At 45.9% G+C, this 23372-nt stretch overlaps 1 protein-coding gene across 3 annotated transcripts in view; it reads right to left on the bottom strand.

Annotated features, from left to right (window-relative positions):
* The window catches only part of hipk3a (homeodomain interacting protein kinase 3a), a 43076-nt gene that overhangs the window by 1247 nt on the left and 18457 nt on the right, over positions 1–23372 (bottom strand). For 2 of the 3 annotated variants that reach the window (XM_023816912.2, XM_023816929.2), the window contains exons 3-14: positions 8320–8443; positions 6385–6504; positions 6125–6211; positions 5606–5790; positions 5182–5341; positions 3749–3872; positions 3405–3526; positions 2794–2921; positions 2542–2709; positions 1861–2169; positions 1273–1419; positions 942–1192 (exon numbers count right to left, since the gene is read on the bottom strand). In XM_023816912.2, coding sequence (XP_023672680.1) covers positions 942–1192; positions 1273–1419; positions 1861–2169; positions 2542–2709; positions 2794–2921; positions 3405–3526; positions 3749–3872; positions 5182–5341; positions 5606–5790; positions 6125–6211; positions 6385–6504; positions 8320–8443 — 1925 coding nt within the window. The remainder of the gene's footprint in view (positions 1–941; positions 1193–1272; positions 1420–1860; positions 2170–2541; positions 2710–2793; positions 2922–3404; positions 3527–3748; positions 3873–5181; positions 5342–5605; positions 5791–6124; positions 6212–6384; positions 6505–8319; positions 8444–23372) is intronic. The other variant, XM_023816921.2, reaches the window with a different exon arrangement.

Here is a 23372-nt window from a genome sequence, read left to right as displayed (position 1 = left end):
GGGGGGGGGCACAGTAAGGGGCTTCTTTCAATGAAATATGATATCTGGGAATATCAGCTTTAGATGGGGGTCTTCAGTCAAAACTCAGCTGTCTATATTCTAACTGGCGCCCCCTACAGGTTCAGCTGGGTAATACAGAGAGCGACGGGAACGTCGAGGTACATCGAGTGCATGCTGCAAACTCCACATAAAGCCAGAGGCGCTTGCCATAGACATTCCTAAAATGCCAGTAGCGTAAGGTCTTCGTGAGGTCATCAGGACCGCTCAAACATTTCCGAATGCTTATGAAAAGCACTGAGGCATTATATAGTTTTATAACATGCACTTTGAATAGTACAGCACAGAAAGATATATACATATCACAGACCTTGATGTATATATTTGACTGTGTGCACAAACACACACCAGAATGAATTGGAGAATGTGTCCCAATAAAACCGAGATGGACGAGAGAGACAGTGAAGGGATGTGCACGCAGAACTGTGAGCTGAATGCACAGAAAGAGGCTGACTGGTACAGCACCCATAGTCACCTGTGACAAGCGCTGTGACCTATAAGGGACGTGTTATCCCCTGCCCAAGCCATGTGACCTGCAAAGCAGACATCAGCACCAGTGATTCCTCCTGACTGGTACCCCACACCCACCGCCTGCCCCGGGGCACGTGCCCTATTGCTCTGGGAAGGATCTGTTTTTACATGTTGTCTGTAGGGGCGGTAAAGGTTGATGGCATGCCCCAAGCTAGCCGTCTGGTAACCTGGTAACAGCAGCAGAGCTGTGGGTTCCTAACAAGCTAAGCGTAAAGAATAACAGGGAGTAACGGCTGAATACAGCAGGCGGGCACTTCGCTGGGGGGTGACGGTGAAATACAGCCATAGCCACTGCTGGACAGTGGCTGGCAGGTACAGCCTACGAGGGCGGCCAGGGAATCAGAGCTCGTTACCTGTGTTGGCCATCTGCTCGTCAGCCATGCTGTTGCCGTTTTGCACCCGCATGGGCGGCACCACCATAGTGCGAACGCCGGGCTTGCTGGCCTCCACCTCGGGCGACACGCGGGCCTCGCGACCCGACCGGTTCTGGTTGCTCTCGATGTAGCGTTGCTCCATGAAGGGGCTGTCACTCCGACCCGACGAATCGGAGGCCGGGGAGCCGTCCACCGTGTCGCAGCCACTCTCCTGCTCGTCGTCAGACATGCTACAAGGGCAGAGGGATCGCACTCAGAGAACACGGCAGCTGCGAATGAGCATGCAGAGGGACCCGCCTGAGCACTCTACCTGTTAGGCCTTTTGCACGGAGACGGGCTGGACTGCACCGATGCGGACGAGCTGGTGCTCAGCGTGCTATCCGGGCTGCTCAGGGAACAGACACGCTCCATGTTCAGGGTACTCTGACACGCCTCACAGTCTGGGCTGCCCTTACACCTGCAAGGATGCAGCAACCAGGAGTATGTTCAAGAGACAATAGCCAGGCCGTCAACCGTGTGCCAAGATGACGACTAAGTAGCGAAGATCAAACAGAGACCTCAGACCATGATTCCACAGCCAGAGCAGGCAGGGAAGGCTTCCTGACAGATTACAGCAGTATTTCAACCAACAGCATCAAGCAGAGACTAAAACAAACCCAGCATTTTAAATGGCTGGACAGCTGTAAAGTCACAGGCCAGGAATGCGTCTCTCTCTCTCTCTGCAAGGACCTCTAACCTTTCATGCAAGGCTGGAAAGGTGCAGACACTAGGGATTAGAGGGATACGGCTCCTGGGGTGCAGAAGGTTACAGCTCCCCAGGAAGTAAGTAACCCCGAGTAGGGGGTCCTGCCCCACACCTTCCCGCATAGAGTGCCAATGGTTCCCGGTGGGTACTCACTCCCCCAGCGAGTGCCTCTGAGTGGTGTCAGCGTCCTCATCAGTGTCACTGCTGATGGTGATGACGCTGAGCACGGGGCTGGGTGAGTCTGCGATGACGATGGCCTGACGCTGCTGCTGCTGTTGCTGCTGCTGCTGTTGGGATGCTTCATGCCCCTCGGCCTCCCTGCCCACCTCTGGGGGCGGCTCGGGCTCCGCTTCCTGCCCCACGCCAGGCCGGCCGTCCTGCACGCTCTTCACTGGGTCCGCTATCTTTGGGGACTGGCACGCTGAGTTTTGGGCATTGGTGTTGTGTATGAAAGTGTTCACCCTGCAGATGGAAAACATCTAAATCAGAGCCACAAAAAAAAAACAACCAAATACGGCCAGAGAACAGTAGTGTGAAGCAACAGGTGGACAGATGAGCAGGACCGCTGACCGTAAACACGATTTACCCAGCAGGCACTGACTCCCGATAGGAACCAGTCCAGTTACAGCTAGTACGGATGAACATGGGAGCACTTGGAAGAGGCTTTATGCAGAGACAGGAGCCCCAGCAGTACTTTCTGAAACATCTTAGTGGGATGAGGCGATGGCTCCTCTGCTGCCCATCTCAGTTGTGACCGGTCCCGGGATTCCTGCTCAACGCTGTATGCATCCCGTTTCTTTACACGGCACAGCGCCAGAGCACCTTTCCGCTCACCTGTTTTGGCAGGGCTTGCTCCTCTTGCCGGCGGTGGCGGTGGGCTGCGGCCACACCACATGTGCGATGCCTATGCTGATTGGCTGGTGGGCTGTCATGCTCATTTGGTTGGTCAGAAGAGGCTGGGCCATCATGGAGCTGTAATGGCTGCCATGGGGCCTCACTTTCCTGAAAACACACAGCAACAGGAGGCGTCAGCAGAGAGAGAGGCTGCTGTCCTGTAAGTGTTAAAGCCTCAGGCCTGCCGCTCACCCCCAATCCCCCAGTCTCTGTGGGCCAGCCACAGTGTCAGACGCCAGTGTTGTGGAGGGGGGAGCCACCGGTGCCACCTGCTGCCAGGCTGGGACCAAGATCTGCTGGGCCCGGTTAGACCATGTCTGCTGCACAGGAGAGATACCATTATGCAGGCGAGTGCAGTAGAAAGACTTCTTTGAAAACAACAAAATTCAACACAGAGGCGTAACACATCCCACCCAGGGGCTAAAAATCCAGGCAGTAACTTACTCACTCACACTCACACACACACACACACACACACACACACACACACACACACACACACACACACACACGTTTGTATTCACAACTTTGTGTGGACCATCCATTCATTTCTATGGGCAAAATCCAAATCCCAACTATGACAACCAAACAAAATACAAGACTTTTGGCTATTTTAATTTTTTGATTGCAGTCACAGATTTTTATAAAACTGAGTTTGCCCTTGTGAGGACCAAAATGGCCACAACAATGTCAAAATAACAGGTTTTTAATCACATTGTGGGTACAACTGATCCCCACAATAACATATATGCATGACCACACACACACACACAGACAGACACAGACAGCCCCTCATGTCACACCTGTGCAAGGACTCCCGGCTGGATGGGCAGCGGCTGTATTGCGGGGGCCTGACTGACCAGCGGCAGGGCGTTCTCCATCCGTACCGGGTATCCTGTTGGCTTGTTTGGGTTTGGGGGGATTCCTGTGGGACAGACGAGTGCTTGATGGTTAAGGGAAGGGTAGGGCAGCTCTGTAGGCAACCCCTGCTGAGAAGCACGTTATTAAACCCTCCAATCAATCACCACAATAATTAATTTTAAGTTAAATGACGGGAAAACACAAATGTTAAGATAAGAGTTTGTTGAAATTTACAATTATATAAAAATAAATATTATAAAGAAGGAATACAAATACTGACAAATACCTTGAATGGCTGGGGGACAGAGGATCAGCGTTTGCTGGAAGGAATCATTACAGCCAAATTGAGCACTTCCTGTCTGCAGCGGTATCCCAGGATGCATCACACTGGGAGCAGATGGTGCTAAAGCCTGCACAGAAAAATCAGGTGAAGAAGAGATATACAGAAATGTTAGACAAAAACAATGTCAGTCTTAAAACTGCAAGCATGAAAGTTAACAGGAATTGAGAGGGGAAGGGCCTGGGTGAAGGATGGAAAAAAAAGAAAAAAAAGCTGCAATTACAGCAACAACCCCGTAGGTGGCAATATTGTAAAGTCTGTAACAATTCTAGGGAGCCAATGCTGAAAACAACAAGATGCTGTTTCTTAAAGTTCACCTGCACATTAATCATGAAATAAATAATTATGAGATAATGGGCATTAACTTATAGCTGATGGTACATAAACATAATGGATCATTTGCTCAAGCATCTTTGTTCTGGGAAATAAGTCTACTGTGCGTTTTATTATTATCATTATTATTATTATTAATAATAATACATTTTTATTGATCTATTGAGGGGAAAATTCTTTTTCCGCCTCCCATTTTGCTCTCCATGACACACAGACACTTATGTAGGTGAGAGCGAGCCAGGCAGCGAAGGGCAGCCACCTGCAGTAGCGCCCTTGGAGCTGGGGGTTAAGGGCCTTGATCAAGGGCCCACAAACATGACTATCCTGCCATGGCTGGGCTCAAACCGGCAACCTTCTGATCACCGGCACAGAGGCTTAGCCTGCTAAGCCACATGCTGCCCACCTTTTAAACAGTTGCTGTCTTAATAGTGCTAATCTAATTAGCTTTCATAAATTCTAAGTCTGAAGAGATATGGTTTTGCTACAGCGGTGTAACACCGACAGCATTCTTTTTGCATGAGATACTCCTGCAGCGGTAGCCGTTTCATAAAATCCACAAGCTAAACCTGAATGAAAGCCAGATTCAATGTGCTGAAAAATTCACAGCAGAGAAAAGCTTTCCTATCTAGTGTAATTTTTTCTTATTCTCTGCAGTTCCGAATTCAAGTGAATTTCTTTGAAAACCAATAATGTACTGAATAAAAGTTCTCAGAAGGACTGAAAGGCCCTAGAGAAAATGTCCTTGTGTGAATTGAGGGAGAACGCCTCCTCCAGCAACCACAGAGTAGGGTCTCCAAGATGTGGCATGTTACCACAAGGCATTAGTGGTGCCACGTGATCTGGAGAGAAGCGACCAAATGCTGGGCACAAAAACACGTTATACCAGCAGAGTCGCTACCTTCTGGAGCTCATGGCGTACCCTCCCGGCCTGACTACCAGGCTCAACGCTTGCTCACACTGCATGGGAAGAGGCTGGTATTCAGAGGCCAGCAAGCACATGGTCAGCCACGGGCATCATCAGAGAGAGCGCTGCTGCGATGGCTCACCTGTGTATGGACCGCAGCCATCTTGTTAAAGGCCACGGTCAGGTTGGTCGTGCTGCTGGAGCCCACAGGCCTCATGAACGGAGCCTTATTGCGGTTGATGACATCGTAGGTGTTGGAACGACAACAGCATGTGTCCATAATGTGAAAGCATGATTTGACACTATGTGAAGGGAGCAAAGGAATAACGTCAGTGTCTGCTGAATAGTGAGTGCTGTATGAGCCACACACCTATGTTATCCTGAGCAATGCGAGGCTGCTATACTGCTGTCAGAGAGCAGAGTGAGCACTTTAGGAGCAGGTCAGGTCACATTCCTCATAAGAGCAGCTTATCACACAGCTTTTAACAAACGTGCTTCCAAAAAGTCTGAGGCCTGACAGAGACACACCACAGGCTGTGTGCATGCCGCCCCCCCCCCCCCCTTACTGGTTGCTGTGGGGGAAGTCCAGCAGGTGCTGCATGGTGACGAAGGGGTGGCACAGGGCCTCAGCGGGAACGATCCTCTTCTCTGCATCTATCAACAGCATCTTCTTCAGGAGGCCGACAAACTCTCTCCTGTCAGCCTTCTCTGCCAACAAGTCACCTCCGTCCAAATTCATCACCAAGTTCACCTGGGGAATAGGAAGCCATGAGTCCATGGAGAATGGCTCCATGTTCATGCTGTCAATTCAAACCAGTGATTTGCATACAAGAGCAAACACACAGGCCCACAACTGAATGCACCTTCTTAGGTGTGCAGGACCTGCCTTGGGTCACATGAACAAAGCCTGCTGTTTCTTTAATGTCTTCCTGGTATGACTAATCAAGACTTAATCTGTTTGTTTTTTTTTATTTGCTGCGTTTCCCTATTTGAGCAGATAAAGTGAGAAGCCCCCAACTTCAGCATGACCACAGACTGGGCCAAAGGTGGGTCCTGAGCCCAGACCCGGTGCTCATGCCACTTACATGCGCCACATCATCCAAACAGCTGAAGATGTACTTCCTCGCTTCCTTTGACTTCATGCCCGTCTCAGTCTCGTGCTCCTCAGTCGTCTGCAGAGAGGGAATGGAGATTAGGAGGGAGGCAGCGCCATCAGTGCAGGGGCCCCATCAGTGCAGGGGCCCCATCAGTGCAGGGGCCCCATCAGTGCAGGGGCCCCATCAGTGCAGGGGCCCCATCAGTGCAGGGGCGGCATCCCCGGTGAGCACAAGCACACTGCGCTCACCTTAAGTCTCCACGAAGCGTACGGGGAGTCCGACTCCCTGCAGAAGAAGCGGCTCGTTTTCGTGCCCACGTTCAGCAGGTGATCAGCCGGCTGGCCTTGCGTCTGAGAGATGTAACGGATCTGTGGAAGTGTACAGGTGTTTAAATACTGCCCAGTAAATAAAGGCTTAGTTCACACAGCAGATTCCCTGATGCTGCTCGGCTTGGAGTCGGAGAGCAGAACACGTCACGCACAGACTCCTGGGAAAGAACGCCAGAATGCAGATGCCAAAACAAATGCTGTAGTCAAGTAGTTCATCATCATTTTCGAAGAAAATAACTTAAAACATGAACAATATTTTGCACAATCAATTAGCATCAAAGGAGGGTTGAAATGTGGTGAAGTATTGCAATGTGATGCTGCAGTGGCATGCAGGGGGGGCAGCATGGAGGGGGCCTGCAGTGCTGACGTTTGTGACGCTGGGGTGCAAGGAGGGAGGCTTCCATTAGCGCTGGCCTGCCACACAGGGAAGGGCACCGGCGGTAAGCACTTCGGCATGTTGAGGCGGCGAGCAATCTCAGTGCCCCGCCCTACTCTGTGGCCTCACCGTTTCCGGGACTCCCAGGATTCCTATCGCATGCTGTGCCATCAAGTTGAGGCCCCACCCGCAGCACACAAACACGCAGACAGCAGCAGCAATCACGGGCACACAGCACCTCATCCAGCGAAAATGGACCAGGCCACACCCACATGCTGTGCTGCCAGGTCAAGCTACAGCGAGTAGCAGAGACGAGCAGAGGCCCGGCTTCGGACCCATGCGACGAGAGGCTGCTGATGGGGCTGTGGGGATGTGAGCCCCCTGATGCTATAAATACATTCTGCTGTGTGGAGCGGAACTGGACCCAGAGCTGGAAGAGGGAACAGGAGCAGCCAGCCAACAGAGCTGCTGGGTGACCCCCGACATATCAGCTCTGGGGCCCCGCAGAGAGATTTAAAGAGGCAGCATAGTAAAAGTTTCAAAGAAAGGAACCAATATAATAATGGTCCAATTTTGTTTGTATACCTACGAACGATCCAGGAGACAGTCCACTCACACACACACATACGCACACAAACAATAAGCATATATCTACAAAGAGCAGCCAGTCCAATACTGCCAAAGCGAACGGAGCACTGTGATCTAGCGGATAAAGGCAGGGCTGCAGGCCTCCTGCTGCCATTGGAGATAATTGGGTGTGAAAGGTACCAACAACTATTACATTTTAGTTTAATATCGTCAATACCGATAACCGGAAAACCTCTGAGGCACCTCTGGCTGAGCGGGGGCTGGGAGTTTGCAAGCACAGATTAGTGGAATGATGTTACGTCATTTTTTTTAAATTCAGTGGAAAAATAAAGATTGATCTGTGGGCCACGATTATTAATGAATTAAAAACATATCACGGGACGGTAGCTTGAGACCTTAATTTTCCATCAGTCCCATATTTTTTCAGATTGAATGTGGCAATTCTACTTCTCAGAAGAGCCAACAAAATCCTTCCATCCACCATGGAAATTGACTGACTGTCCAATGTGATCTTTTCCATTATTTTTGTAGTTATGTTACCAACTTTGAATATTGAATACAGATATCTTGATTTTTTGATATATGGTGCACCTCCATTGGGTGCCCAGCGAGATGTGCAGCTGTCACATCATGGGGGGGGGGGGGGGGAGCAGTGCCCGTGTGCCTCCCAGGCTGAAGACGCAGCAGTGACATCTTAAACATGCCTGCAAAGCAAAATGTGTGTGAAGGGCACCTGACGCTGAAAGCGACACCAAGCTGGGCGAAACCCCAAAATACTTTGGTGTCTTCCCAGGGAGGAAGGGGCTCCCCACAGCTCCGCAGCTGCAGGATGGGGCTGGAGCAGAAAGGAGGATGGCAGCGGGGGGGGGGGGGGGGGGGGGGCAGTGTACCTGGTCATACTCCAGCGCGCCTGGGTAGAGCGGCCAGCCAAGGAAGAGCTCTGCGATGACACAGCCCAGTGACCACATGTCGATGGCCTCACAGAACGGCAACCCCAGGATGATCTCTGGAGCCCTGCGAGGAGACCAGGGTGAGGCGTTTAGTGGCCACCATGCCGAAGGCGACAAACCATTAAACATTAAAGAAACAAAGCATACGCTGGTTACTCTGTGCTTCTCTGCCGCTGGTCCCATGCTGCTGTGCTTCAGATCATAAACACATTACTGGAGCGTTGTCAGCATACTGTCACTAAGCAACCCAGTAAGACGACACAATTATCTCCCTTTACGCAAACGCAGTGACTGGGCGCAAGCGTGCCATACACCCTTATACAAGCTAGCATGTCTACACGCAAGCCAGGCCACTCTGGCTTCACCTGATCACGTGGTTCATGGCACCTCCTTGGTGACGAAGGAAACATGAATCGCTTGTAAGAGCAGAGCCATTACAGAATGACATACCGAGCGGTGACCCACGACACCCAGGTCACAGCCACTTACTTCATGCTACAACCCGATCAGGGAGATGACCTGCCACTCACAAACAAGCCATTGTTCAACATGGAGGTGAGACACCCACAACATGCACTTTAAAAAAATCATCTTCCACTGTGTAACACCATAACCAGATACAAGTACGTCCAGAAGCCTAGAAAACCAAATCATGAGGTATTTCATGTTCAATTCAGTTACACATCACGATTCTTTGAGGTGGTGATTTTGAAATGTCACAAGATTAAACAAAAATATTTTAAGATATTAAACATAGGTTATTGTAATCATGTTGGTTACATTTGTTACTGTTGATGTATTTGCCCAGTTACAAAGGCTGTTTCTGCCTTGCTCTGGTCGCACATGCACTCGGATGTCGTCTAAAATGAGTAAGCATGTTGGATGTGATTCTTAACAACTCTCTCCAGTGCTGGCGAAATTTATCGGGAAACCAAAAAGTTTTCAAACTACCGATTTAAGTTACGTGGGAGTGTCTCTGGAACTGATCACAGTTAACAGTGTTTTCAGAGTTGAACATCTACTTCTTCAGGTTTTGTCCGAAATGTAATCATTTTAATTCATTGCCATTATTTCCCCAAAATATCAAGATGGTGCCGGCAAGTATGGACGCCATCCTCCATGTGCCCATCTGTTCTTACTCTTTATTTTAATTTATCCATAGTTTTTTTTCCCAATTGTATTTGCTTTTATATACACATACTGTTGAGTCATTGATCAGTTAAGACAGATGACCAAAGTATGATCGATCATCTGGGCTTCAGTGTCCCACTTTTACCTTCTGTGGGATGGAGACGATACTGCAGGAAGAGGGGAAAACATGCAGAAGACCAGGATAAACTGAGGAACCTGAGTAATTGGTCTCCTGGATAATGTTTAAGTCCAACTCATTTCATTGCTGTACTGTTGTGCATTTGATAAATAAACTTTAATTTGATTGGGCAGCAGAGGACGGAAACAGCAGCAATAGGGGGCAGCAAAGGGAGCCTGCAGCCACTATCTTGCCAATTTGCCATCTAAACATATTCAGTGAATATTTCTCAGGAACATTGTACAGGTCAGGGATAATCAAGCTGTGTGGCGCAAGAAAAATTTCTGAATATTGTAAAATAACGTTTGTGGTTCTTTTCATAGTGTTTTTTAATAGGTGTAATTTGTTTCACAAGGAGTGTCACAACCAGGTAAAAACATTATTGGCTTTCACATTTCCAGTTAATCCATCCAGTAAAGATGGGGCTGTACGAGGAGTATGGATTAGATGGGGTGACAGGTTTGTCATTTCAACATCTTTTCTTTCAGCACATTTTCCTGGGGCCTAGAGGACAACAGTTAAAGACAACGAGAAAGAGCTCTCAACCCAATCGGACACCAGCCACCAATAACAATACAGGGAGCATCCTGGTTGCTGGGGGGGGCTACAGCAGGTGTGAGACAAGAAGCCAAGATAGAGCAGCTGACAGCGCTAAGAATACATAGACAACAGGTGGGATCTTTAAAATATATTTGATGTAGGTTTAAAATAAACACAGGTTCACTGACAGGAAAAGTACTAATTTAAGAACAATTCACAGAATGCCGAACCACTGCCATTTTTAGCAACAGTAAAGTCAACATTGTAAACCGAAATTATGGAAGCTTTTCAGAAAACTAAAGCCCTCATTCACTACTCTAAAGTAAACAACGTCAGGAGAAGACACACATTTGTATCACGACATCATAAACCCGAACGGTAAAGTATAACAATAGTTTAATTTTTCCCCCAAATAAACAGGGGAAAAGTTTAAAAAAGAAACCAGAAAACCTGGGTATCCCAGCAAACCCTCTAGAGCAAACACAAAGTCACACAGAACAAAGAGCTCCTTCCATTGCAGCTCCTAAGGTGATTTTAAGGCATCACCCTGTTATCTGCCAAGGACAGAATCAGGCTCCCCAGCGAGGAGGCGACACACAGGGTACAGCCAAGACCCTCCTGACCAAGGGCAACAATGAGGAGACACTGTTCTTCTGCAAGGTGGCGTGTATAACTATGACAAGGGAGAAGAATGGGTCCTACCTCATGTGCTCAAACCTCAAGTTTGTTCTTTTCCAAAAAGGAGCTTAAAAGAAATTCAGGCCATTCAAGCCTTCCTGACATGTTAGTATATGTACAAAACAATACGACTGTAGACCATATTCTGCTAAAGAGTCTGTTCTAACAAGACAAGCACAATGACCCGAAGAATGTAAATGAGCACCCAAACATGTGAAAAGCAATCAATGGGCCGTTTCTGCCGGGTGCCGTGGCGGCCAGGCAGACACCCTGCAGTTCTCAGCCAGCGGCCCTGACAGCTTCCTAATGCCATCTCATGTGTGAAAGAGCAGACTACACAGCAAAGGAGTCATTTAACATCTTCATAACATGACACAGCTCCACATGTTCAGATTCCACCGCTATATGACTATGCTATGGCTCATTGGGGGTGGTCAACTCGGCTGATCAGCCACTGGGGTGGGGGTTTTACCAAAACGTTCATCTTCCTCTTGCCCCTGAAGCATTGCGCTTTGCTGAACATCATCTTTAATTCGCAGGACAGGCCCAGGAGGCACAGACCCTCCACACCCTCGCTACCCAAGAGCGAGAGAATCACTAAAGAATCATTGGGGCTTGGGAAAAGGTGAACGCTGCGTACAGATCGCAGTTTACCCAGCTGCAGCTCTGCAGGTCACCATGGAAACAGCAGTTAACCACAAAATCACCTAAGGACACCAGCCACTGTGAAAACACATCAGCACTAAATTGAATAAAACATATGCTTGTGAACGGTATAAAACCTGCTGAGTGCGATGATGGTACTATACACTTAATAAAAGCCCATTACGGACAGCGGGTATCCAAGGAGCAGCTGAAGGTGTCAGGTGAGTAGACAGCTACAAGAAACAGGAAGACGACAATTCCAAACTATAGAAGGCCGCTGAGAGCAGGGCGTAGACGGCATTGCGACTCACACTGCTATTCACACGCACACCGAAGTGATCCACATGAAACCACACAAACATTAACATGGAGCCGAGACCGCCGGTTTCAGGGACGCTGTTCAAATGCTGCTTTTCTTCATCTATTCTTTTCTCCCATGCAGACAGCAGTATTGTATTACTCCGCATGAAAACAGATCTAAAAACATCCCTGAAGCAACATGAGCAAAAGAAACCCAACCCATGACATTATGGGAAGAATGAGCATTTGCTTCATGAGCCCAACGTCTGTGAAACTTAAGACCTCGGGCCTCCACTCACAGGCCCCCAAAGGGTAACACTTAACACTCAGCATCATGGGAAGGGCCTAAAGCCTGGTCCCCAGCAGCAGCTCCTGGCCCAGCGACCGTCACACCGAAGTTCAGGGTTTAACAAGAATGTAGGACAACTGGACCCAAAGCAGCCAGACAAACCGAAGACGGACATGGCATATACTGCTGTGCCCGGGAAACGATTCTCTGCGGTTGGCCCAGGGGCAGGAGAACCTTTTGAGCCATCTGAGCACAGCCAATCAGAAAGTGACACACCCTCCAGCAGCAGAGAACAAGACCAAAGATGACAGCAAGGTTAGTGAAGCTGAGGCCCAGCGTGCAAAGCTGCCTCCAGGGGAAGCCAAACGACGTCAAATGGCGAGAATCACACCATATAGAAGTTAGAGAGACAGGGGAGCCCGACATACACTCAACTTCCTGAAGAGCACCTGCCACTGGCAGCAAGCTCCAGACACACCCTGTGAGAAAGGCACACTTCCAGCAAACAGCTGGTGGTGTGCAAGCTAATTTTATTTTGATGTAGCGCATGCCTTGAGTGACTATTTCCCCAATTAAAGCACACTGGGCCATTCTGAGCTCTCTGAACAGTGTCGGCTTTAGGCAATAAAGGCACATCTGCAGACAAATGGTAGCCGCATAAAATCGAAATAGTACAAAGTTCAGGCCCATCCCATCCAAGATGCTTCAAGAGATTGCTGGCAAAGACTAACGGGCCGGGTGGCCACTAGTCAGAGCAATTGGTCTTCATGAGGAATCTTGTGACCCATTAAAAGCTTATTGGCTCTAAAAGTGGCTACGGCAGCCATCGATCTGTCGAGCCCAGGGCTGTAGCCATGTGACACGTGTTAAGTAGATGTAATCATGCCCAACGTGGCTTGAAGGGGGGGGGGGGGGGGGGATGGGGGGGTCAACTAACAGACGCAAAAAAATATAATATAAAATTTAAAATGTTGCACGTCATTCATGTTTTGCATATCTGGTGCAGCTCCCAGAGAACAAACACAGCTGATATGTGAACCTCAGGAGCAGCAGGCACAGCGCCTTCCGACTATGCTGCGTGGCCGTTCCCTTGGCAACAGGGCACTTCAGAAGCTTCCCTAGCAGCACCACCCTTTCTCTTTTGCTGTACGAAGTGCGAGTGACTGACGCCTGCCGTCTCCGGTGAGCCAGAGGGCCGTGAGCACAGCCAGTCACGTGGACGGAGGGAACCCGCTGGCCGAGCATGCCACAGCCAAGCACGTGGCCGCAAGGCACTGCAATTCAACACAGCCATACAGGACGCACTCAGGCTGAGCGACATTTTGCAGCAGACCTGCAAATTCACACCAAGCAGCAATTTGGAAATGTGGTGCTTCACATTGTAATTCACTACAGAAGAACAGCAAACGACTGAGCCCAGGGCAGACAGGGCAAATGTATGCAGGCGGCATGTATGAGGTCACCTTCCTCACAGAAGACCCAGGAAAGACAGAACCCAGCCGGGTGGATACAACTGGCCCATCCACCTGAGCCATGAACAGACCAAAGTTCAGGCCTGCAGTTAGGAAGTGTTAAAAGCAGGAGGCTGGGGGTCAGAGAGGATGAGCAGCGGCACACGGCCACCAGGTCGGGGCGGTCTGGCGTCCCACGCAGCATAAAGAATTCATCAAAAGCAATTTAATTTAAAACCAGATCCAAAACAATGCTTTATGCAAATTATGGGGGAGCTATCAATATTATAAATCTAGCAATTTTAAGTCACAATGTAGCAAAGAATATTCAATGCAAAGATCACAAACAGACCAGACACATACTTCATGCCCAGATGATGCAAACGCACACAGCCGTTTTAAGAAAGCGGACACAGGGAATAGAAACTCGACTCTTACATAAGAAAAGCCATGGGATCAGTTACACAGGGGTGTCGATCTATTCCAGAATTAACAGGACTGGGGAACCCTCAAACCTCCACAAAACAATTACGGAAACAGGGCTGCAATGACTGTCATGTTTCTCAGACTTTGACAGGAGCCCAGGAGAATGGGAACTGCTCCATCATGAGAAAAGGAGTGCAAAGCTGACTTCAAAGGCTACTGCTTGAGCACATTATGTTCCAAGCAGGCAAGGACATGAGGCTTGTTGTGCTTCCTGTAATGTAAATGAGAAGTGTAACCCCACAACTATCACCAAACAAGTGCAAGGAGCAGTCTGAAGAAAGAAGCACTGCTGGCCCAGCAAGGTTTTCACTGTTGAAAATGAATCACTTAGCCAAAAGTTTTTTGACAAGAGACACACATTTTCCAGCATGGGCACTGTCATGATGAAAAAAGGACGGAACACATTAACAGGAAAAACGGAATTTGGCTTAAAGACATAAATGTCAGGGTCTTTTTCAAGATGTGGTGACAAACGTGTAGGGCTGGGAATCGTTCAAAATTTTCCGATACCAGTACCAGAATACCGTGATTTCAATACAGGTTCCTGAGCAATACTTTTTCAATACAAATATGTATTTAAATCAGTTTCAACAACAACAAAAATATATTAAACATTACAGCACTAATCTCATATTTGAACAAGTTCTTTTGTTAGTTATTGGGTAGTAACAGGGGGGATCAATCGCGATCATAACGGGACACAGCCTTTTATTTATATTTTAACAGGGCTCAAGTTTCATCAAAAGTTTGAGCAAGATTACATCTGTTAGAGGCGCAGTGTGTCTCAGGGTTAGTGCATGACACTTCAGAGCCCGGCCTACAAGATTCATCGGATCTTGCTCTGCCACTTCCACCTTGTCTGCACTCCGCATGTGTGTACATCCATGTGATAACATACTTGCAGCTGGATCACATGTAACAAATGCTATTTTCCAATTGGCTGGTAGGTGACTAACTAACTCAGTAGGGACAACTATGAACTCGGTTGAGAACTTCACTCAGTAAGCCCATTAATTCTATATTATAACAGGAAACCTTGGCAGGCACTATCCCTTAATTCTCAGCATGAGAAACACAAGGTGTGGCATGTGAGAGCGTGTGAACTGGTTGAAATGCATGTCTCACGGTCAAAGCGCAAGACTTCAGAACCCTGATTTTACCTATACGACCCGTGTCATGTTTATAATTCATAAATAAATCTGGCCAGCAGATCGATCTTTCATTTGACAGAATAAAAAAGTGATCTTAAGTTACCCTGCTAATAAGCGCAGGCACGTTTCACCACCAGCACTAATTGGAGACAATTCAACCTTACTGAGGAACAAAAATAATTCTATCTACCATCTGTATTTCTGCACCTCAACATAACTTTCACGTTAGTGCCAGTACTTGTGGTCAAGCAATGACCAAGTTTATCACTGTAAGTGCCCCCTCAGTAGTACCTCCGAGGAACTGAATTGGACCGAGTTCCAGTGGTCTCGCTCACACACACATGCATACACAGACCAATTCCTCGCTCACTCCAGGTGTTTCACATGATATGCGACGATGTGGTCAGCCTCTATATGGGGGGCATATTCGGACATAAGAGTGCAACTTGCAAATATGCCCCTATCTCAATTTTATAAGCCAAATTTTTGCCCAATTATATATAAGGGTTTGGCACTAAATTGATTACCATTTTTTTCCCCCTAAATTTATTTCTAATTGCCAAGTTCTTGAAAAAGCCATGTATTTGTTCCCTGAATAGTGTATGCTGCTTCAGAGACTTAAAAAGATATTTCACTTTTTTCCCCATAGACTTCATATAGGTACAAGGTGCATCAAATATGTAAACAGAACAAAATTAAGATTATAAATTTCAAATTAACATTTGTCCATTATTTTCATGTTATTGGTATTGCTGATTTTAAAAACAGCCATTTTGAAAGTACAAAAAGCTGTAGAGAAGTGTTTCCTTGTATCATTGTATCATCAGTTTAATTGTATCATTGATGTTATATGATGTTATGCTCTTGTAAATGTTTTTTGTGCAAAAAAAGCAATGGCATAATATATTGACTTTAGTGTGACTAATGATGGCTAGATCAAGAAGATATTGACACCATCTTGGAAGATGCATATTTTATGGGAGTTTCTCATGGGTATGACATCTCACCTTCTAGAATGAAAATGAAGACTAAAGAGCAGGAGTGTAACGAACAAGTCTTTTGGTTCCATACGCATATGTACTGAACAAATGCAGCAAATGCGGAACCTTTGTGTGTTTTTGTGATTCCCCCGAGCAACATTCGAAGAGGGGCGGACGAAGCCGCACCACAGCGCATCCATGCGAACACCCTACTCTGAAGCTGGAAGTTGTTAATGTCAATACAAGTACAGCACAGGTATTTTCTGTAGTGCTGCACCATAATGGATTTTTATTTTGTTATGCTTTGTATGTTGAGACAATATTTTGCACAGTTTTAATATGAAGCTCAAAGCTGCTAATGAGGTACAGTTCAGGTTCAGGATCCAGCACAGTTAATTTCCTAAATGTGCACCTTAATGGATATTCATTTTACTTGTATTTACCTGAGAGATTTACTTTATTACTAGTAGGTTGCAGCAGTATTGACAGAGACTTTAAGTCACTGTTTAATAAAGAAAAAACCAGCAATTTTTGTTTTTTCCTTTTACCCCCACTATACCAAAAACGTACCGAACCATGACTTCAAACCCGAGGTACGTACCAAACTGATTTTTGTGTACTGTTACACCCCAACTAAAGAGAATTATAATAAAGCTAGATAAAAACTAACCAAATTGCATATACTTAGAATAGGGTACAAAAAATATCCAAGAGGTTGGTCCTCCCAGTACACAGTGTAATACTGTTATACAATACTGAGAAAGTGGAAGTTAGACCAAACCTGCACTCCCTTAAAACCCAGCAATGACGCAAAAAAGGAGACTGGTGAGCAAAGCCAACATGAGGCCAACTATCACTGTGAAGGAGCTACAGAGTTCAGTGGCTGAGAGAGGAGTAAAGGTGCACTAGTCAACCATGTCAAGAGCATACTGGAGCAGTGCGGACTGCTGGCTCTTATGGGATGGTGGCCAGAAAGAAATTACTCAAGAAGAGCTAACCAGAGTTTGCCAGAAAATATGACAGCAGGGCTGCATAATTTTGGAAAACTACAGATATTGTGATGTGTTTTATATAATGCGATTTTTACATATCTAAAATGGAGTTCAAAACAAATTTCTCATGAACCCATCCATGAGTGATATAAACAGCAAGGATAAAAATGATTATGACTTCCTTGGAGAAAGCATGCCAAGCTCATGCAAAAGCAGCGGCAATAAACTTTAAGCTGATTTTTGAACATACAGATACACTTCTAAAGGAACAATCATTAAAAAAACTGCAAAGCTTGATAAGTTGTTTCTCAGGACAGAGTAAAAATGGTTTTAGCAAAAGCAAAACCCCTCCCATACTCAACAAATCTTTTCACCGAAACTTCAAAATACTTAAACTGTATTGCAAAATACTGTCTTTGAGAATAAACGGCATTATAATATCCTGACGGTATGAGGGTATGGAAAAACCTGATCACAACACTCCTATCGCTGTCCTTGCAATGCGAGAATTGCACGTGCATAACATGTGATGTCAATATTAAGATCGCATGTCATCCAGCCCTAACTGTGATTGGTGGTTCACTGTGCAGGTACAGCCCACGTCACTCATTGGCAACAAACTCTATGTATCCAAAAACCCTTAAATCAGAGTAACTATCAGACAGACTCCTCTTGTAGATTAATCATGGAAAATAAGAACATGCAAGTTTTTTTTCATCAAGCAACAAAAACATTTGTAGCATGGCATGTTTGATTTGCCTTACTTAACATAGCATGTCTGGTTATGTGATTATTGCACATGGGCACATTGCAATGATGACAGTGACCCAGCTAACATAACTGGTCAAGGTTTTGTGGTCTGATGAGAATTTTTGGCCAAAATTCAAAGCACCGTGTGTGATGCAAACGTAATACGACCCATGCCTCAATTAACACCATCCCTACAGTAAAGTATGGTGGTGGCACCATTACACTAAGGGCATTATTTTTATTTTCAGGATCTGGGCATTTTGTCAAAATCAAAGAGAAGAGATGGATAAAATACAGGAAGATTTTACAAGAAAACCTGCTTCAATCTGCAAATCTGTCTTCTAGCAGAAGAATGATCCTAAGCACAAGGTGAATATCGTAAACGGACCAGGTCAAAGCACAGGTCTAAATCCCTGAAAACCTGTGACTCTTTGGAAACTGCAGTCAACAAGTGACATCCAACCTATGTGAAGGATCTGGAGCTGCCATGAAGAATGGACAAAATCATTCCTGAACATATATATAAAAAGGTGGTAGCTATGGGGCACAAAATACTTAGAGCTGTTATTGCAACCAAAGGTGACTATAGCAAAAACTACACTGAAAATTTTTACAAGCGGCATTTTTCACTTTGAGTTTCTTTAAAGAATTTCCCAACAATTGATTTTGACTTTGAAAATGTATTATGAAAGACTTTGGTTTGTAATAAAAATGCTGACAAGAATAATATGCATGTATCATTTGTAATTCAGGCAAATCTGATCATTTTAAGGGGAGTTCAGTACTTCTGCAAGGCACTGTATTTGTTGTATCAACATGAGCAGTTTTCTTAATTTGTGTGGGCCTTTCATTGCCATTTCACATTTGTTTTGCCAAGTTTATAAAGTCATTTAAATTACCAGACTGAAATAAAATATTTTATCTGATGAATGGGAAAAATAAATCAAACTGATATTCAGTATAAAGTCATTGGTGTTATACTTCATCATGGGTGTTATTGGATGTATTTTGAGCGTCAAACAAAATTTCACATTTGGTGTTCTATTGTTGTTTAAACTCCAAAAACTGGTTCAATTTGAACAACCATTTTATAAGGTTACCTGGATTCAATTTTAATTATTGAATCTCAATAATTTGTCATGTTATACTAAATTCAGATGCAATGAGATGAAAAGGTCACATGCAAACTAGTTAAATACATATTTTTTTTTAAATGCTATACATCACAACTTTTGCTTTAGAAGATTAAAAATTTGTAGATTTTGTTGCATTCATCAGGTAATACTTTTTGAAGGCAGAATAACAATCTAAAGTATTGTAAAACCAATGATGGAAAACACGGAACCACCATAAAAGAAAAATCAAACAACAAAAGTAAAGATGCCCTTTGTAATTTTTGATAATGGCAAGAGATTAACCATTTTTACCACCAACCTGTTTGAAAACAAAAAAAAAACCCACAAAAATAAGCAGAACCTTTTGCAAGTCAAAGAATCATCACATTTTGAAAATGACTCAGCAGCTAATTTCAGTTGCAGTGCTACTGTCACATGAAGGCAAATGGCAGTGAATGGCAGCCTTACCCTGTTTAAAGCAGGACGACATTAAGAAATAAGCTTTACTTCACTGTTAGACTAATGGAGAAAGCAGCACCACTAGTGCTGGTGAGGAAGTTAGTGATGTGCTCATGCCATCAGCTGTGCTTCTACAAGTCCATTTATGTATCGGTCATTTTCTCCACGGCACATAAAGCAGGCTGGTAGGACTCCCTATCGTGCATGGATCACTCACACGACCCCCAGCTCTCCTTGGCACAAATGCTACATGCTTAATTTAGACTAAGGTAACTCTGCTGTCAAATTAGATGTGACCTCCCGCCTTTGCCTTTTCTTGTTATAAAGATACAAATTAAAATAATCAGAATTGGCATATTATTTGCCAGATGATAAAATATCGTGATGCCAAAGTGCAAACGTGATGCCAATTCCATGTACGGGCTCAAAATATGGGCACTCGAGTGGGCACAGTTCCCACTGGTAGCCTCACTGAAAGCACCACACCAAGCCACCTGTTTCAAAGGGGAAGTGCTGATGGGTCTTAACACTCTTACCTGCAACCAAAGGGCATCACATTGTATGCGGCTGGACGCGGCTGCTAGTGCTAGTGACATTTCATCGTGCCCCCTGCTTCTCAGAGACGCTGACCTGGAGCTGCTCCAGGTGAAGTGCCAGCACCACGGGGCAAAACAATACAAGGGCACCAACAGGCCTTTTCATTCCCAGCAGATCAGCTGCCGAAGCCTCCAGCTAAACACTTCAGACTGAGGCGGGAGGAGGCCAATCCAAACAAACTGCCGCTTGTTCCAAGACGCTCTCAGCCATAATACAACAGTCTGGCCAAGTGAGGCTTGCACACCCCAGTGAAGGCGTCTCTGTAGGACTGGTTCTGAAGTCCCAGCCAGCGGCAAGGCGAAATCACTTTGTCGCCAAGAAAGCTCACACATGGACCAAGCATGGTGCCATTCCCCAAGACACATGACCAGCTAGGCACACATTCATTAGCATGCCAGCAAAGGGTGTCTATAAACGGACAAACCCGCGAGAACATAAAGTTAGGCCGACATTCTGCGCAGGCTCATGGGGCTGAGCGCCATCATCATGCAGCCGGTTAAATGCTAATGGCTCTGCATGCGGGCCCCTGCCAGCTAATATCACCTTTCCCAGTGATCTACTTTTGTTATAATTAGCCACAAAAGTGCATATGGCCTGCAGAGTTACAAGCTGCATTATTTAAAACAAAATGAGACTTCTGCTGTTCACCAGCATGCTGAAGGCAGCCTGAGGACAGCAGAGTGGAAAAAGTTTGCTTCGTTAGAGATCAAGAAACAACTTTCATAACATACACAAGGGGTTTCTCAGATAAAATCCACTCAATGAAGTGTTCAGCCAATCTGTAAGATGGACAGAGTTCAGAAGAGCACTGAAAGACAAAACGAGGAGGATCAAGGAGTTCATGGAAGGGACCCTTAAGTAGTATTTTAGTCAAAAACAAAGCAGTAGTCCTGAAAAAGAAAATGGTTTTCCTTTTAACACACACACACACAGACACACACACGAAAAAAGGTCCTTCTACAATGTCAACAAATTTCACATTACACTGATGAAAAACAAGTATTGTTCGAACAGCCTGTGCAAATGAGATGCACGCCTGCAGGAGGGACTGGGTGTGCCCTGCCTATTAGCTAGATGGGCATGCATTATTCAAGGACATGATCTCATGCTTCAGAAATATGCTTCCACACTGCTAGCAGGAGATCCGTCCTGCGTCACGGGATCGCTGGGTATAGAGTAACAAGTGCTGTGCTCACGAAAGTGCCGAATGTGGAATATTTCACTGGGGGGAGGGGTGACGTGGTACTTATTCACTAGGCTAGGCTGTCATTGTGCTACTGGCTCCATAGCACTAACAGGAGACACTCGCAAGGGGGCGAGCGAAGCAGGACGCCATCTCCCCCCGTCTGAGACAAGCTGACTGGAGAATATGGCCAGTGCACCCCCCGGGAAATGTAATCCACTGAGCCAAACTGCAGCTTAAATTATTGACAGACTGAAATGCTGGCTCCCCTGTCCAGTGTTTCAGAGCCTCCCGTCTGCCACAGCGCAGGGGCCGGCCCACTGGTGAGGAGAGCGTGGAACAACCTCCTTCACATATGAGCCTCCCATCATCTGTTGTTAGGGGCTTATCCACTGGATACATGTTCGATATTCCAGCCCAGGGCTGTTCCATGTGCACTGTTGTCCTGCACGTCAAGTCAAGGCCAGAATAACAAAAGGGGACGACAGCAGAAAATAACTCTGCCCACTAATTATGCTTTTAACATGTCAGGGCCATCAGCTCTGTAAATATAGCAGCTGGTGAGACGCTGTAACTGATGAAGGCCACACAGACCATAAAGCAGCTGAAGGCCTGACTAAATGCTGCTGCAAAAAAAAAAAAAAAGGATTACAGATCCATTGCTTCTAGTTTTACACAAGAGCATAAAAGACGCATGATGAAAAACTTTAAAATTAAAAAAATGAATTCTAATACATATAACATGAATTGAAGGCATTCAACAAAAACCCACAGGAACAGAAAACATGACAGGAGGATGTGAGGAAAAAGATAAAGAACACTGTTTTCAGTAATCAGTTTGTGTTGCCACAGGAGGCCACAAACACACACAGCACAAAAAGAAAAACAAATAAAAATTAATGCAATAAAGTCACTTACACACCTATGCGCAACAAGGTTCTGCTATACTGATAAAAGAGTGCCATATGTATCTCAGTGGTTAGAGAGCTGTGCTCGTATGGGTATGGGTTCAAATCCTGACAGAGTAATATCACATCACAATTGGGCCGTTGGACAAGACCCTTAACCCCGACTGCTCCAGGGATGCTAGGTCAACCTTCTTTGTTCCAAAGCATTCCTCACTTCTAAGTCGCTTGGGACAAAAACATCTGATAAATAAGTTCAATCCCTTACACTGCACACACCTCACTCATGTACGCCGTAGGGCCAAGAATTACGAGCCCATCATCTCAGCCATGCTAAATAGTCCGAAAGACACGAATGCGACAGGGCTGTGCCAGACATGACCCCATAGGGTGGCTCGTGCTCCTGCCCCCATTTCACTTTCCACTGAGGACAGCTTTATGGATGCAGCACGCTAAAGCCTAGTCCATACTTGACTTTTCAGCTTACACACTCGGCCCGAGCTCAGACTCTATTCATACCAAATATGTCAATGGATGTAGATGGTCACAGTCGGAACATGTGCACAGCAATGATATTCCCCATGATCACCACAGGGCAGATGTATTGCAACAAACACAAACATTGTATTGATATGGGTAAAATTTTACAAGTTCTTACTAGGTTTGGGCGGTATTTTTAGTGCCCTAAAGAGTATGCAAATTAAGCCTAGTTAAAACTTCACCTTTCCATAAGCGGAAATGCTCTGCATGCCATCGGCACGCAGATATCTACATTCATACTACATTCATCTGTTTAAGAAGATGGTCCCTGTTGGTGCATATGTACAGGAATGAAATTCTACCAGTAGACTATCAATTCCTTGCACATTTTCAGTCAACACACAAAACATCCACTACATGCAAAGTCAGGGCTGTATGGACACTGGTGATTTACATCACATGCACAGTGCACTGACCATGACGGGATACAGATAAGAAGTGTGAGTCGGGCTTAAGGGGTACGTAATCTGGTGATTCTGGGTGGGTGGGGTGGTTCCATGTAATTTCCTCTAAGCACCTAAAGTTTCCCTTCATCAGAGAGACTCCCGGGATCCTCTCTCAGAAACCCGAGGAACAGTCAGAACTACTCATGCATTTTTAACAATAATGAATAAATCATTTTA

Source organism: Paramormyrops kingsleyae, chromosome 11 (genome assembly GCF_048594095.1).
Source record: "Paramormyrops kingsleyae isolate MSU_618 chromosome 11, PKINGS_0.4, whole genome shotgun sequence".
Classification (NCBI taxonomy): Eukaryota; Metazoa; Chordata; class Actinopteri; order Osteoglossiformes; family Mormyridae; genus Paramormyrops; species Paramormyrops kingsleyae.
The sequence above is the reverse complement of the archived record's forward strand: the minus strand, read 5'-3'. Positions and strand labels throughout refer to the sequence as shown.